This window comes from Sinohyriopsis cumingii, unplaced genomic scaffold, assembly GCF_028554795.1.
Source record: "Sinohyriopsis cumingii isolate HCF-2022 unplaced genomic scaffold, ASM2855479v2 utg002078l, whole genome shotgun sequence".
Lineage (NCBI taxonomy): Eukaryota > Metazoa > Mollusca > Bivalvia > Unionida > Unionidae > Sinohyriopsis > Sinohyriopsis cumingii.
In genome coordinates this window covers 14,169-28,600 of record NW_028316125.1, presented here as the reverse complement: position 1 = coordinate 28,600, position 14,432 = coordinate 14,169, and the positions used below count along the sequence as shown (strand labels likewise).

The 14,432-nt window shown below is 34.8% G+C and overlaps 1 protein-coding gene across 1 annotated transcript in view; it reads right to left on the bottom strand.

Annotated features, from left to right (window-relative positions):
* Nucleotides 1-3,522, bottom strand: part of LOC149771170 (dipeptidyl peptidase 2-like) — a 70,965-nt gene extending 67,443 nt beyond the window's left edge. Inside the window, exons 1-2 of the mRNA XM_089948780.1 lie at nt 3,508-3,522; nt 2,634-2,797 (exon numbers count right to left, since the gene is read on the bottom strand). Coding sequence (XP_089804906.1) covers nt 2,634-2,797; nt 3,508-3,522 — 179 coding nt within the window. The remainder of the gene's footprint in view (nt 1-2,633; nt 2,798-3,507) is intronic.
* Between the last annotated feature and the right edge of the window lie 10,910 nt (nt 3,523-14,432).

Genomic DNA, 14,432 nt, shown 5'->3' with positions numbered 1-14,432 from the left:
TTCAGGAATTCAAGATAAGACCATTTTTCTTTATAACTATTAAGTCTTAAAACAATCTCTGATATTCTTTAGGAAAAAGAGTCTTTAAAAAAGCCACTGTAGCAGCCATATTGGATACAAGATTTTCATTTAGGACAAACTGGGATACCATTAGATGACCTTTCATGAAAACTCCATGCTGATATGACCATTTACTCAGGAGAATAAGTGACAAGATTTTCAACAGGATCATTGTGGCAGCCATACTGGAGGCCAGATCAGTACCATTTTCATTCAGGACAAAGCAGATATTATAACTGGTCTTCTGGCAAAAACCTTATGTTGATATGGCATTCCAATTAGGGGAAGTAAAACTACATGATTTTCAAGATGGCTTCAGTAGTGGCCATGCTGGATCGTAATTAGTATTCTGATGAAAACCCAATGTTGAATGACTTTGCATCTAGGAATAATACAAGGATTAGTGATAAGATTCTCAATAATGGCCACTGTGGTAGCCATATCAGATTGGCACAATTTTCACAATTTCCGATGACATCCCCATTCTGATAATTAACCTTCCACTCAAAAGGAGTAGCAATAATATTTTCAACATGGCTGCTGTGGAGGCCATGTTGGATGTCAGATTGCCACTATTTTCATTTAGGCCATACTGCATACCATAAAAGTCTATACTGAATGTTCAGGTAACATCAATTCATTTAGCCTCCTTGTGAAAACCCAAATTTAATATGGCTTGCCATTCAGGCATAGTAGTATTATATAAGTTGTAATGCCATTCAGGCATAGTAGTATAGTTGTAATGCCATTCAGGCATAGTAGTATAGTTGTAATGCCATTCAGGCATAGTAGTATAGTTGTAGTGCCATTCAGGCATAGTAGTATAGTTGTAATGCCATCCAGGCATAGTAGTATAACTAAGTTGTAATAACAAGATTCTTAAAATGGCCATTGTGCTAGCTGTATTTGATATCAGATCAACACCATTTATATTTAAGATAAACAAGACAGAGAATGTCTTCTACTGAAAACCCCATGTTGATATAAGCCTCCATTCAGGAGAAGTGATGATAACACGATTTTCTAGATGGCCACTCTCAAATGCTTCAGGTCAGGATATCTTAACACTCTCAAATTCTTCAGGTCAGGATATCTTAACACTCTCAAATGCTACAAGCCAGGATATATTAACACTCTCAAATGCTACAAGCCAGGATATATTAACACTCTCAAATCCTACAAGCCAGGATTAGAGCCTTTTTTTTGTTGCTAATACAAAACAGTAAAACCTGATCTGAAAAACAACTGTTTTGGAAGACCACATGAGATACCAAATATTTCAAATATCAACTGTTTTATATATGAAGTGATACTTTTAATTATCCAGAGGCCATCTGCCTTGATACACCAAGTTTGGTGTCAACAGAAATGGTCTCATACAGTTTAAATGTATTATCTAACTCCGAAAGATTTATTCAGTAATAGAAAATCTCAACAACTTTTCAAAGAGCCTGGAAACATTGGCAACTTGGAATCTGTAACATATGCATGTCATATTCTTAAATTAGGTTTTTATTACATTTTGAAAGCATTTACTTGACATGTAGCCCTAATGAGTGAACAGTTATATTTTCTTAGCATTTAGCAATTAGTAATCTAAGTTACATTTATTAGCATTTACCGTTGTTAGCCTAATTAGTGAACTGAATTACATTTATTAGCATTTACCGTTGTTAGCCTAATTAGTGAACTGAATTACATTTATTAGCATATACCTTTTTTAGCCTAATTAGTGAACTGAATTACATTTATTAGCATTTACCTTTGTTAGCCTAATTAGTGAACTGAGTCTGTTAGCTAAATCTGATGAATATTCTAGTGAGAAATTACACATTAATTATTTCAATGAGATACCAAAAATTCAAATTTGCATTTCTAACACTGTGGAAGGAAATTCACCACATTCTTAACAAACAAGAACATACTATTCTGAATGCATAAATATATATAATACATTCATTTTTCTCCACTGGGAAATAAATTCCAGCTTCAGTTTCAGATTAATATAATGATGCCAATGAATTCCAGTTTCATATTAATATAATGATGCCAATGAATTCCAGATTCATATTAATATAATGATGCAAATGAATTCCAGTTTCAGATTAATATAATGATGCAAATGAATTCCAGCTTCAGTTTCAGATTAATATAATGATGCCAATGAATTCCAGTTTCAGATTAATATAATGATGCCAATGAATTCCAGTTTCAGATTAATATAATGATGCCAATGAATTCCAGTTTCAGATTAATATAATGATGCCAATGAATTCCAGTTTCAGATTAATATCATGATGCCAATGAATTCCAGTTTCAGATTAATATAATGATGCCAATGAATTCCAGTTTCAGATTAATATAATGATGCCAATGAATTCCAGTTTCAGATTAATATAATGATGCCAATGAATTCCAGTTTCAGATTAATATAATGATGCCAATGAATTCCAGTTTCAGATTAATATAATGATGCCAATGAATTCCAATTTCAGATTAATATAATGATGCCAATGAATTCCAGTTTCAGATTAATATAATGATGCCAATGAATTTTGGTTATAACTACATACCTCCCTCCAAAAACGATGACTGGACAGTCTTTGGCATTCAGACTTATTTTGAGGGACGTCAGAAGGAGGACATAATCTGCCAGTGCCTGCTCTATTGTCAGGAGACCGATATTCTCCTGTGAGAAACTGGCATTAGAGAATGGTAATGAGTTCCCATAGTAACGCTGGAAAAAACAAGAAAGGCAATTCAAAACTACTGTATGGGGAATATATTTTGAAAATTGTTCACTTTCACACTTTCTTGCTATAATTTATTTATAGAAATAAACCTACCATTAGTATGGTTGTATAAAGTATGTTCAAAATATTAATACGTTCCTGAATATTTCCTTTATTAACCTTAAGAAAAGGAAGCATAGGAATTGTAAACCACTTGAATATTCAAATGATCAAATATTTTGTAATACATTTGATACAATATATACCAGCAAAATTTAGAATGAAAAACTCTGTGATATTTCCTACCACTCTTAAAATCAGGAGAAGCAATGTTAAAAATGACACTGTTTTGTTTGATTATGATTGATCATTGTCCTAAAACTGATGTCAGGTCTAATGAAGAGCACACAGATCATTAGGAATAATGACAGTTACACCAACTTCAGAAACGGTGAGCAGAATGCTTATATAAATATACTCCCTACTGCTCGATACATCTATGCCTCATGTCAAAAGTAGCACTGAGTCTATTGTACTGTCTACATAAGTATGACCCCCCCCCTGCACATTATGCATCTAGTTTCCATGTCAAAAGTAACACTGAGTCTATTGTATTGTCTACATAAGTATGACCCCCCTGCATCTCATGCATCTAGTTTCCATGTCAAAAGTAGCACTGAGTCTATTGTACTGTCTACATAAGTATGACCCCCACCTGCATCTCATGCATCCAGTTTCCATATCAAAAATAGCACTGAGTCTATTGTACTGTCTACATATGTATGCCCACCCCCCTGCATCTCATGCATCTAGTTTCCATGTCAAAAGTAGCACTGAGTCTATTGTACTGTCTACATATGTATGCCCCCCCTGCATCTCATGCATCTAGTTTCCATGTCAAAAGTAGCACTGAGTCTATTGTACTGTCTACATAAGTATGACCCCCCCCCCGCATCTCATGCATCTAGTGTCCATGTCAAAAGTAGCACTGAGTCTATTGTATCGTCTACATAAATATGCCCCCCCCTGCATCTCATGCATCTAGGTCCTATCTCAAAAGTAGCACTGAGTCTATTGTACTGTCTACATAAATATGACCCCTGCATCTCATGCATCTAGTTTCCATGTCAAAAGTAGCACTGAGTCTATTGTACTGTCTAGATAAATATGGCCCCTGCATCTCATGCATCTAGGTCCCCTGTCAAAAGTAGCACTAAGTCTGATGTACTGTCTACATAAATATGCCCCCTGCATCTCATGCATCTAGGTCCCCTGTCAAAAGTAGCACTAAGTCTGATGTACTGTCTACATAAATATGACCCCTGCATCTCAAGCATCTAGGTCCCCTGTCAAAAGTAACACTAAGTCTGATGTACTGTCTACATAAATATGACCCCTGCATCTCATGCATCTAGGTCCCCTGTCAAAAGTAGCACTAAGTCTGATGTACTGTCTACATAAATATGACCCCTGCATCTCATGCACCTAGGTCCCCTGTCAAAAGTAACACTAAGTCTGATGTACTGTCTACATAAATATGGCCCCTGCTTCTCATGCATTTAGGCCCCCTGTCAAAAGTAGCACTGTGGACTAGTAGTGGTCACAAGACTCTGTTATATCATGCATCCAGTTGTACATTAAAAAAGGGCAATAACTTTTCAAAAAAACTGCATTAACACAACGTTTGAGTATCATTCACATTTTCACATAATCACCAATATATGTGCCTGAGTTTTATTGAAATCCATTGAAAGCTGTGAGACCGAGAATGGGTCACATAACTCACCCAGTTTTCAGTCCCAAAAAGATCAACAGCTCTTGCAAACATTTTTTTTTGGGGGGAGGGGGGAATAAATTGATTAAATAATATGTGGATGTATTGATAATAACTAGTATATGCACCATGTTTCAAAACAATCTAATAAAAACTGCAAGACTAGGTGTATTACAAGATGGTGTCATGCAGATGTCAAGTGAAAAGGGCAGTAACTCTTACAAAACCTGGATATGCACAATAACAGAATAAAGTCTGCATCTTCAGATGGTGACCAATACTTGTACCAATTATCACACAAATTTTCTATCAGTAACTCTGAGATGAGATACTGTCACAAAACCAACTTGTATATTATATCCAGTTTTAGGTCCCTAATACCTGTATATGTCTTGTGGTAGTATTTGTCCTTAATACCTGTATATGTCTTGTAGTATTATTTGTCCTTAATACCTGTATATGTCTTGTAGTAGTATTAGTCCTTAATACCTGTATATGTCTTGTAGTATTATTAGTCCTTAATACCTGTATATGTCTTGTAGTAGTATTAGTCCTTAATACCTGTATATGTCTTGTAGCAGTATTTGTCCTTAATACCTGTATATGTCTTGTAGTAGTATTTGTCCTTAATACCTGTATATGTCTTGTAGTAGTATTAGTCCTTAATACCTGTATATGTCTTTTAGTAGTATTTGTCCTTAATACCTGTATATGTCTTGTAGTAGTATTTGTCCTTAATACCTGCATATGTCTTGTAGTAGTATTAGTCCTTAATACCTGTATATGTCTTGTAGTAGTATTAGTCCTTAATACCTGTATGTCTTGTAGAAATATTTGTCCTTAATACCTGTATATGTCTTGTAGTAGTATTAGTCCTTAATAATTATATATGTCTTGTAGTAGTATTTGTCCTTAATAATTATATATGTCTTGTAGAAGTATTAGTACTTAATACCTGTATATGTCTTGTAGAAGTATTAGTACTTAATACCTGTATACGTCTTATAGTAGTAGTAGTCTTTAATACTTGTATATTCCTTATAGTAGTAGAGATCATTAATACCTTTTTAGGTATTATATTAGTAGCAGAGTGATTATCTATTTATAAGCTTTCTTTTCTAAAGACAAAACTTGTAAGAATTGTACATCATATAAACGTAATTGTAGAAAGTCTTATGTAAGATTGGTTTATTGACCAAACGAGCTTATCATCTGTATTATTATTATTATTACTATTATCCTGATACTGTGCCAGATATACAGGTAATGATGATAAACACACCTCATACATACATTTTTGTTTCTTTTACAACTAAATTTGGTTGCATGTACTTGAATGCTTAAATACTGCTACCATGATGAACTGATTTATTTATCAAGTGATCCTTTTCTTACAAAGGCAATATGAAATCCTCCTCCTCACTGTTTTTGATGATCCTATCTCACATCAATCACAACCACTGGGAGTTGAGAGGCTTTGAATGCATGCAATACTGACATTTTTATCACAGTTCTAATGATGAGTGGGAAGGCAACACTCATTTACAACCATTTGATATGATTTAATGTACCCTAGTTATTACTCCCTCCAGTGGATTGAAAGAGATATGTTGAATAAAATAATTATATCTGAGGTAAATACATCAATTTCTCATTAGTCCCATAATAATTACAAGTAAAGCAAGCACAACCCTTATGTTTATCTTTGTTGTGATAATAAAGACTTTCCCAATACAATCTCAACCTTTTAAACAAATCTGGTCAGTATTGATATTAAAGGATTTGAGGTAGGAACTAACCATTTAATTGGGGTCAGAGCAAGGGCAGTTTATATACAAAATAAAAATTATAGCTCCCAAATACTGTCAAACGCATGTTCTTCCTCTGATCTGTAGATTCCGAAGTAAAGAACTATTCATTAGATCACAAATATAATTAGCCTATTGCCAGAAAAGAAACTAGATGTATCATGCTGGGTCTGTTCTGGTATGTGTAATGGAATTCGCACTAATCTCTCAAGGATAATACCAGCAAATCAACTAAATGTGCAAGAATCGCTCATTTTTTTGGTCAAATCCTACCTTTATTTCCAACTTAAATCCCTCCTATGGTCATAAAATTCCTCAATTTTTTTTGTAGGGATCGTGTGTGTGTGTGTGTGTCTAAAACTTGGTACCATGAAAACAATCTGTACCTCAGCATACTGCAATTATATTAGGGGCCCAACAATTTAACATTGAGTGAAAGGGGCCTAACACTTTTTAAGTAAAAAAGCTCTGTCTAGAAAAATATATAAAAAATAACAGTATATTAAAACCATTACATTTGAAAAGAATTAATTATCTTGAGACGATAGGAAATAAAATATCCCTGCTCAACAGAAAATCTCAGCCCTTCCATCCCCCGCCTCTGAAATTGCCTAATAACAGATGATTTTAAATATTTGTATAAGTTGTAATCTAAAACAAATAACTGAAGTGGGATGATAACGTTCACATTATTGTGGAAAGGCAGTGTACTTACATCAGCGAGCTTGTTGATAAAAATAGGAAGTGCTGACACTAAAATTTACTATTGACATAATAGGCAGGGAAACTTTGAGTAAAGGATGCCAACCCCTGGGCAAAATATTTATCAGAGAGAGATAGTAAACATTAATTGTTGATGTAGGGTTTAACGTCATTTTCAGCACATGATAGGCTATGCATGGCAGCCAATATTAATGGTGGAGGAAAAACCTGGGAAAACCCCAGAAAGAACCACCGACCCACGAGAAGCTACTGGCATGCTTTCTCACATACCCACATTGGCTGAATCCAAGACTCGAACCCACGCAGACAGAGGTGAGAGGCAGTGATCCGTAATGGAGAGCGCTTTAGACCACTCGGCCACTCGGGGCCCCCCAGCAAACATTAAACACACTTACTCAGCAAATGAGAAAATATTTAGGGGACTGCAGAAATTGTGTAATATTCAAACTGAAAATCTTAGAAAGATTTGCAGTCTTACAAGGGAATGCATGTACTATAATTCACACATTAACCATTGCAAGAAAATAACTAAAAAAATATTCATTTTCTTCTAAAACTGATTTTTTTTCCAAAAGTTGCAATTAGTCCAAATATATTTGCAACATCCCTGTTGGCTACCAGATTTCCATACATACACATGTGTCAAACATTAATTAAAGGATCATAACTCTAATTACATTTGCAATATTTCAACTTAATTTATGACATATATATAACTGTTTTGTAAAAGAAAAAATGTAATTATATTTTAAAGCATGTTGTTAATCTCATTCAATTCATGAAACAGACATGGAGCATCACGTCCCACCCAGTCACTTATCCTGACACCATGCCAACCAGTCCTAACACTATAACCGTTTAATGCTGAGTGCCAAGCGAGGCAGCTGTTTAAAAGTACCATTTTTATAAGTCTTTAGTATCACTCAGCTGGGGTTCGAACCTGTGACCTCCCACATCCAAGGTGGATGCTCTAACCACTAGGCACCTTGTCTGACTCAGAGATTCATCAATGGATTAAGACTAAAATTCATGACCTTCAGATCCTACAATGGATTAAGACTACAATTCATGACCTTCTGATCCTACAATGGATTAAGACTGAAATTCATGGCCTTCTGATCCTACAATGGATAAGGACTAAAATTCATGACCTTCTGATCCTACCATTAAGAGCTGCTCCCATTCAAAGAATGCTGCAGTGTATGTCATTTTTTGTTTACACATTTTATTCAATTATATTCTGTCGCATTCAAATAATCACGGGCAACACATATTATTGTGTTATCTAAGCATTTTCATAACTTTTGTTTGTTTTTATTTCTAGGAGCACATATAAATATCAATGTTTGTAACTGCCAATATGCAAGCTTGGTTTCTTCTTCCCTAAGACTGTGGGTTTGATCTATTCCAGGCAAAGAATATGTTACTGTAAGAACACCAATACCACAAAGTTTGAAGTGTCAATGTCTTGTATAGGGTATGTCCTTTCTACATGTATGACCTGATAATTATAGTCCTATATATCTTTCCATAATATTGCAAATAAGTACTGATTATGACAGAGACTTCATTCGGGGCTTTAACTATCTCATATTGCAAATTAGAGATGTAGAGATTATAGTCTACATTAAGATTCACCAATTATGTGGTAATATAGCAATTACCGTAAATACTGCATCTATATCACATTCAACTGCAAACAGCAGTGATCCAGATCTGCCATCACAAATTGGACTGGCAGATCAGGGTCTTTCTTTCTGTTACTGGTTAGTCTAACAACACAGACCTACATCTGCTGGTACATTATGTAATGACAAAACAGGATCTATGTTTGTTTTACCAATTAACCTGATCAGTCAACACACAGTGGGATGGCAGAGCTATCAATGCGTAGTGAATTTCTGTGGCATATTCATGTTTCCTCCATTTTGAATTATTCAAACATATGGATTTAAAAATCTAATTGCCTGCTCATCCATTTCCTCATCCCAGTGTATGGTTAGTGGGTAAGGACAAGTAAAAATCTGAATCACTTTACCGTCATTTCTCTTGAGAATGATTCATGTTGACTGACAGTAGCCTGAATACCAATGATTTGTGTTATGACATCCATTCTTAAGGCCTGAACATTAATGAATAATGTTATAACATTTATTTTGACTACTAAATACCAATGACTTATGACAGCTATTTTTGAGTCCTGAATACCAATGACTTATGACAACTAATTTTGGGGGCCCCGAGTGACCGAGTGGTCTAAAGTGTTCTCCGTTACGGATCACTGCCATCTCACCTCTGCCTGTGTGGGTTCAAGTCTCGGATTCAGCCAATGTGGGTATGTGAGAGAGCTTGCCAGTAGCTTCTCGTGGTTCGGTGGTTCTTTCCCGGGTTTTTCCGGGTTCTTCCTCCACCATTAATACTGGCCGCAATGTATAGCCTATCGTGTGCTGAAAATTGGCGTTAAACCCTACAACAACAACAACAACAACTATTTTTGAGGCCTGAATACCAATGACTTATGTTATGACAGCTGGTAATGAGGCCTGAATACCAATGATTTATGTTATGACAGCTGGTAATGAGGCCTGAATACCAATGATTTATGTTATGACAGCTATTTTTGAAAAGTGAGTACCATTGTATGTTACCTTTAAAAATTGTGTTATGAGAGCTTGCCTGAATGTCAATGACATATCTCATGACAGCTTGCCTTAATATTAATGATGTACATTAGGACAGTTTCAACCTGAATACCACAGACACATGACAGCTATTTGTGAGGCCTGAAAACCATTTGCTTATATTATGACAGCTTATCTTGAGGCATGAATACCAAAGACTTGTGTTATGACAGCTTGAATGAGGCCTGAATACCAATGACTTCTGTTATGACATCTTTTTTCAGGCCTGAAAACCAATTACTTATATTATGACAGCTCATCTTGAGGCCTGAATACCAGACTTATGTTATGACAGCTTGTACTGAGGCCTGAATGCCAACAACTTATGACAGCTATTTGTGATGCCTAAAAACCAATTACTTATATTATGACAGCTTGTACTGAGGCCTGAATACTAATGACTTGTTACAAAATTTTGTACTGAGGACTGAATACCAATGTATGCCCCCTTCAAAAATGAGCACCAATGTATGTTACCTTTAAAAAGTGTGTTATGAGAGCTTGCCTGAATGTCAATGACATATCTCATGACAGCTTGCCTTAATATTAATGATGTACATTAGGACAGTTTCAACCTGAATACCACAGACACATGACAGTTTGTCTGAATACCAACAACTTATGATAGTTAGTCTTGAGGCCTAAAAAAACAATAATGTGTTACAAAGCTACACTTAGATACATACTTTTCCTTCATTAAAAGCTATAGAAAAAAATCTAACTTCTAAACACTTTTTAAGTCTAGTACTGATGGGCAATAGTTCTGTAAATGAAACATGATCACAGAGACCTACTTTAGATCGAAAATGAAGTATTACAAGTATATCATTTGAATATGTGTATAGAACATTTTCAAAACAGCAAAAGCAAGAATGCATTAGTCTTAAATAAGACACTATTACTAGTGAGTAAAATTAGGTCACAGTATTATCATGCATGTAAAAAGTAAAGAACACTTGTTCCAGTATAACTGCTTGGTATAACTAAGCCTATTCAAAAATGACATTTTGAACTGGTGGCATAGAAAGTGACAAGTTCACAAGTACTAGTGAAAAGCAAAATCCAGAACCACATTGCCATCATTAATATTGATTTACCATCTTGGGGAGAGGGCCCAGGTCAGGCTAACAATAATGCAATGAAGTAATCCATTTGAGAATAGATTTCTCTATTTATGAATAAAGAACATGCCAAAATTTTACAACCTGACACATAAACAAGTCTTATAAACCAATCATCCTGCTGTAATGCCAGTAAGCTGATGACGTAGGAAATTATTCAAGTTCCATGGTGTCGATACAATGTACCATTCTATCACCTAGCAACCACGTATTTGACTCAGATAAATTCTATACAGTTCCATCAATTTATTTTGTCAACCTTTCTAATAACTCCATTTCTTCTAATAGGTTATTTGACAGTCATGACATTTGCATTACAAAATATAATTTAAATATCGTCTTTGGGTCTGCACTCACATTGATTCCATTACTTAGCACCATATTCACTGTACTGCATACATTATTTGTACAGGTTCATCAGTTGTAACAAGACACCTAAGTGGGCCTAAGATTGCTCACATTGCTAACATTTGCCTCATTGCCAGATGCAAGAGTAAATGGCCAAGAGAAATCTGAGCAGGAGAACCACAACTCCAGTGCTGTTTTGTTTCTGTAGAACCATCTCCAGTGCTGTTTTGTTTCTGCAAAACCATCTCTAAGGCTGTTTTGTTTCTGTAAAACCATCTCCAGTGCTGTTTTGTTTCTGTGGAACCATCTCCAATGCTGTTTTGTTTCTGTAAAACCATCTCCAATGCTGTTTTGTTTCTGTAGAACCATCTCCAATGCTGTTTTGTTTCTGTAAAACCATGATCTCCAATGCTGTTTTGTTTCTGTGGAACTATCTCCAATGCTGTTTTGTTTCTGTAAAACCATCTCCAATGCTGTTTTGTTTCTGTAGAACCATCTCCAATTCTGTTTTGTTTCTGTAAAACCATGATCTCCAATGCTGTTTTGTTTCTGTAGAACCATTTCCAATGCTGTTTTGTTTCTGTAGAACCATCTCCAATGCTGTTTTGTTTCTGTAGAACCATCTCCAACGCTGTTTTGTTTCTGTAAAACCATCTTCAATGTGGTTTTGTTTCTGTAGAACCATCTCCAATGCTGTTTTGTTTCTGTAAAACCATCTCCAATGCTCTTTTGTTTCTGTAGAACCATCTCCAATGCTGTTTTATTTCTGTAGAACCATCTCCAATGCTGTTTTGTTTCTGTAGAACCATCTCCAATGCTGTTTTATTTCTGTAGAACCATCTCCAATGCTGTTTTGTTTCTGTAGAACCATCTCCAATGCTGTTTTATTTCTGTAGAACCATCTCCAGTGATGTTTTGTTTCTGTAGAACCATCTCCAATGCTGTTTTTATTCTGTAGAACCATCTCCAATGCTGTTTTGTTTCTGCAGAACCATCTCCAATGCTGTTTTGTTTCTGTAGAACTATCTCCAATGCTGTTTTGTATCTTTATCTCTTTGTTGGCACATCACTGTCCAATAATGAAGCACATCCCATATGCCAAGATACTTTCTGATGTTTCTCAGTGTTTAGTAATGTCAGCCATACTGGTGAATTGGCATCACTAGTCAAAATTCTAAAGACATTTAAGATATGACTACGCTAATTAAGCCAATCAATAATTATTGCATCTCATTCCAGTCCCTAAGAAAATTATTAAACTTTTAGCTGATTCTTTTTCATGGAAATCAGCATCCCATTGAAGAATATTACTTGTATTCAATCGAAAACAGCATTAAAGCCAAAACAAAAAATAAGATGTTGATTGAATACAGGTCTTCTGTGAAGAATTAAATTGATATGGAAAATAACTTCTTTCCAGTACAAAGGCATCAGGCCATGGATATCTTATTTAAATAAAATCCATTTTACATTGTATAGAATCACAAAGTGGTCAGGTGTGATTCAACCAGATCCAAAAATGTCATTTCATTCAAGTGCAACTTTTCCATAAAATGAACCATAACCTATTCAGATTTATTTTTTATATATTGTGTCAAAGTTATTCTGAAAAGTATGATCATGCAATGGAACTAATAATTTATGCACTATGTCATAAACAATATGAAACAAGAGTCCCATGAACAGCACATTATGTGCCTGCCCAATGTTTAAAAGTCCTCTATGTAGATAACTATACTTTTGCAAAGAAATTATTTTTATTCTTTCAGAGTGACCTTAACCTTTGATCTTTTGGCTCCAAAGGTGACAGGTTTCTTCATTATTACCATAAGTCTAAGCTTTTCTACAAAGTCTGGGCCTGGTCATTTATGACTGTAGCTAAATATCATTGTGCAGAAACCATCTAAAACATTTTATAACTTGAGATGGAGGACAATTAAACTTATTGTAGGGAAACCAAACTGGGAACTAACAGACAAAAGGACAGATTTAATAACATAATATACTCTGTCTTGTGGCAAGCACATGAAAATAAAGAAAATACATAAGGAACTTATTAGAGTAGAAACACCTTAATGTCATCATACACTTTCTGTAAAATTTGTTAAAATTCTGTAAAGTGGTTTTCTTTATAGAAAATAAAGGTGATTCAAAATTTCTCTATTTTTACAAACAGAATCCTTTTGGCCATGTGACCTAATCTTCTTTATGTGAAAAATTTATTGAAATTACACAAAAAAAAGATATTTCTTTGGATAGTGATCATGTACCTACCTAAGTAAATGAGATGGTATAAAAAATGATGATATGGAGGGAATAATGTCTTTTGCTCTCTGAACCAAAATAATAATTACAAATAATAAAGCAGCAAAAATATAAAAAACTATCCACTGTATGGATGTAAAAGAATAAAGACTTTTTCTCTGTCAGAAAAAAATAAAAATCATTGATTATATGGAGGGGAGAGGGTAATATCTTTTGCACTCTCAACAAAAATAAAAATCATTGATTATTTGGAGGGGAGAGGGTAATGTCTTTTGCTCTCTCAGCAAAAATAAAAAACATTGATTATGTGGAGGGGAGAGGGTAATGTATTTTGCTCTCTCAGCAAAAATAACAATCATTGATTATTTGGAGGGGAGAGGGTAATGTCTTTTGCTCTCTCAGCAAAAATAAAATTTACTGATGATATAATTTTTGCTGAGAGAAGCAAAAGACATTAAAGAGAATTTGAATGGCTTATCATCAAGTATGGGCTTCTCATCAATTATAAGCTAATCATAAAGTACATGCCTATCATGATGCATGGGCTAATCATCAAGTACGGGTTTATCATCAAGTATGTGCTAATCATAAAGCATGGGCATATCGTCAAGTATCGGCTTATCATAAAGCATGGGCTTATCATCAAGTATGGGTTAATATCACCAAGTATGGGTTTATCATCAAGTATGGGTTTATCATTAAGTACGGGTTTATCATCAAGTATGGGCTTATCATAAAGCATGGGCTTATCATCAATTATGGGTTTATCGTCAAGTATGGGTTTATCATCAAGTATGGGCTTATCATAAAGTGTGGGTTTATCATCAAGTATGAGCTTATCATCAATTATAAGCTAATCATCAAGTACATGCCTATCATGATGCATGGGCTTATCATCAAGTATGGGTTTATCATCAAGT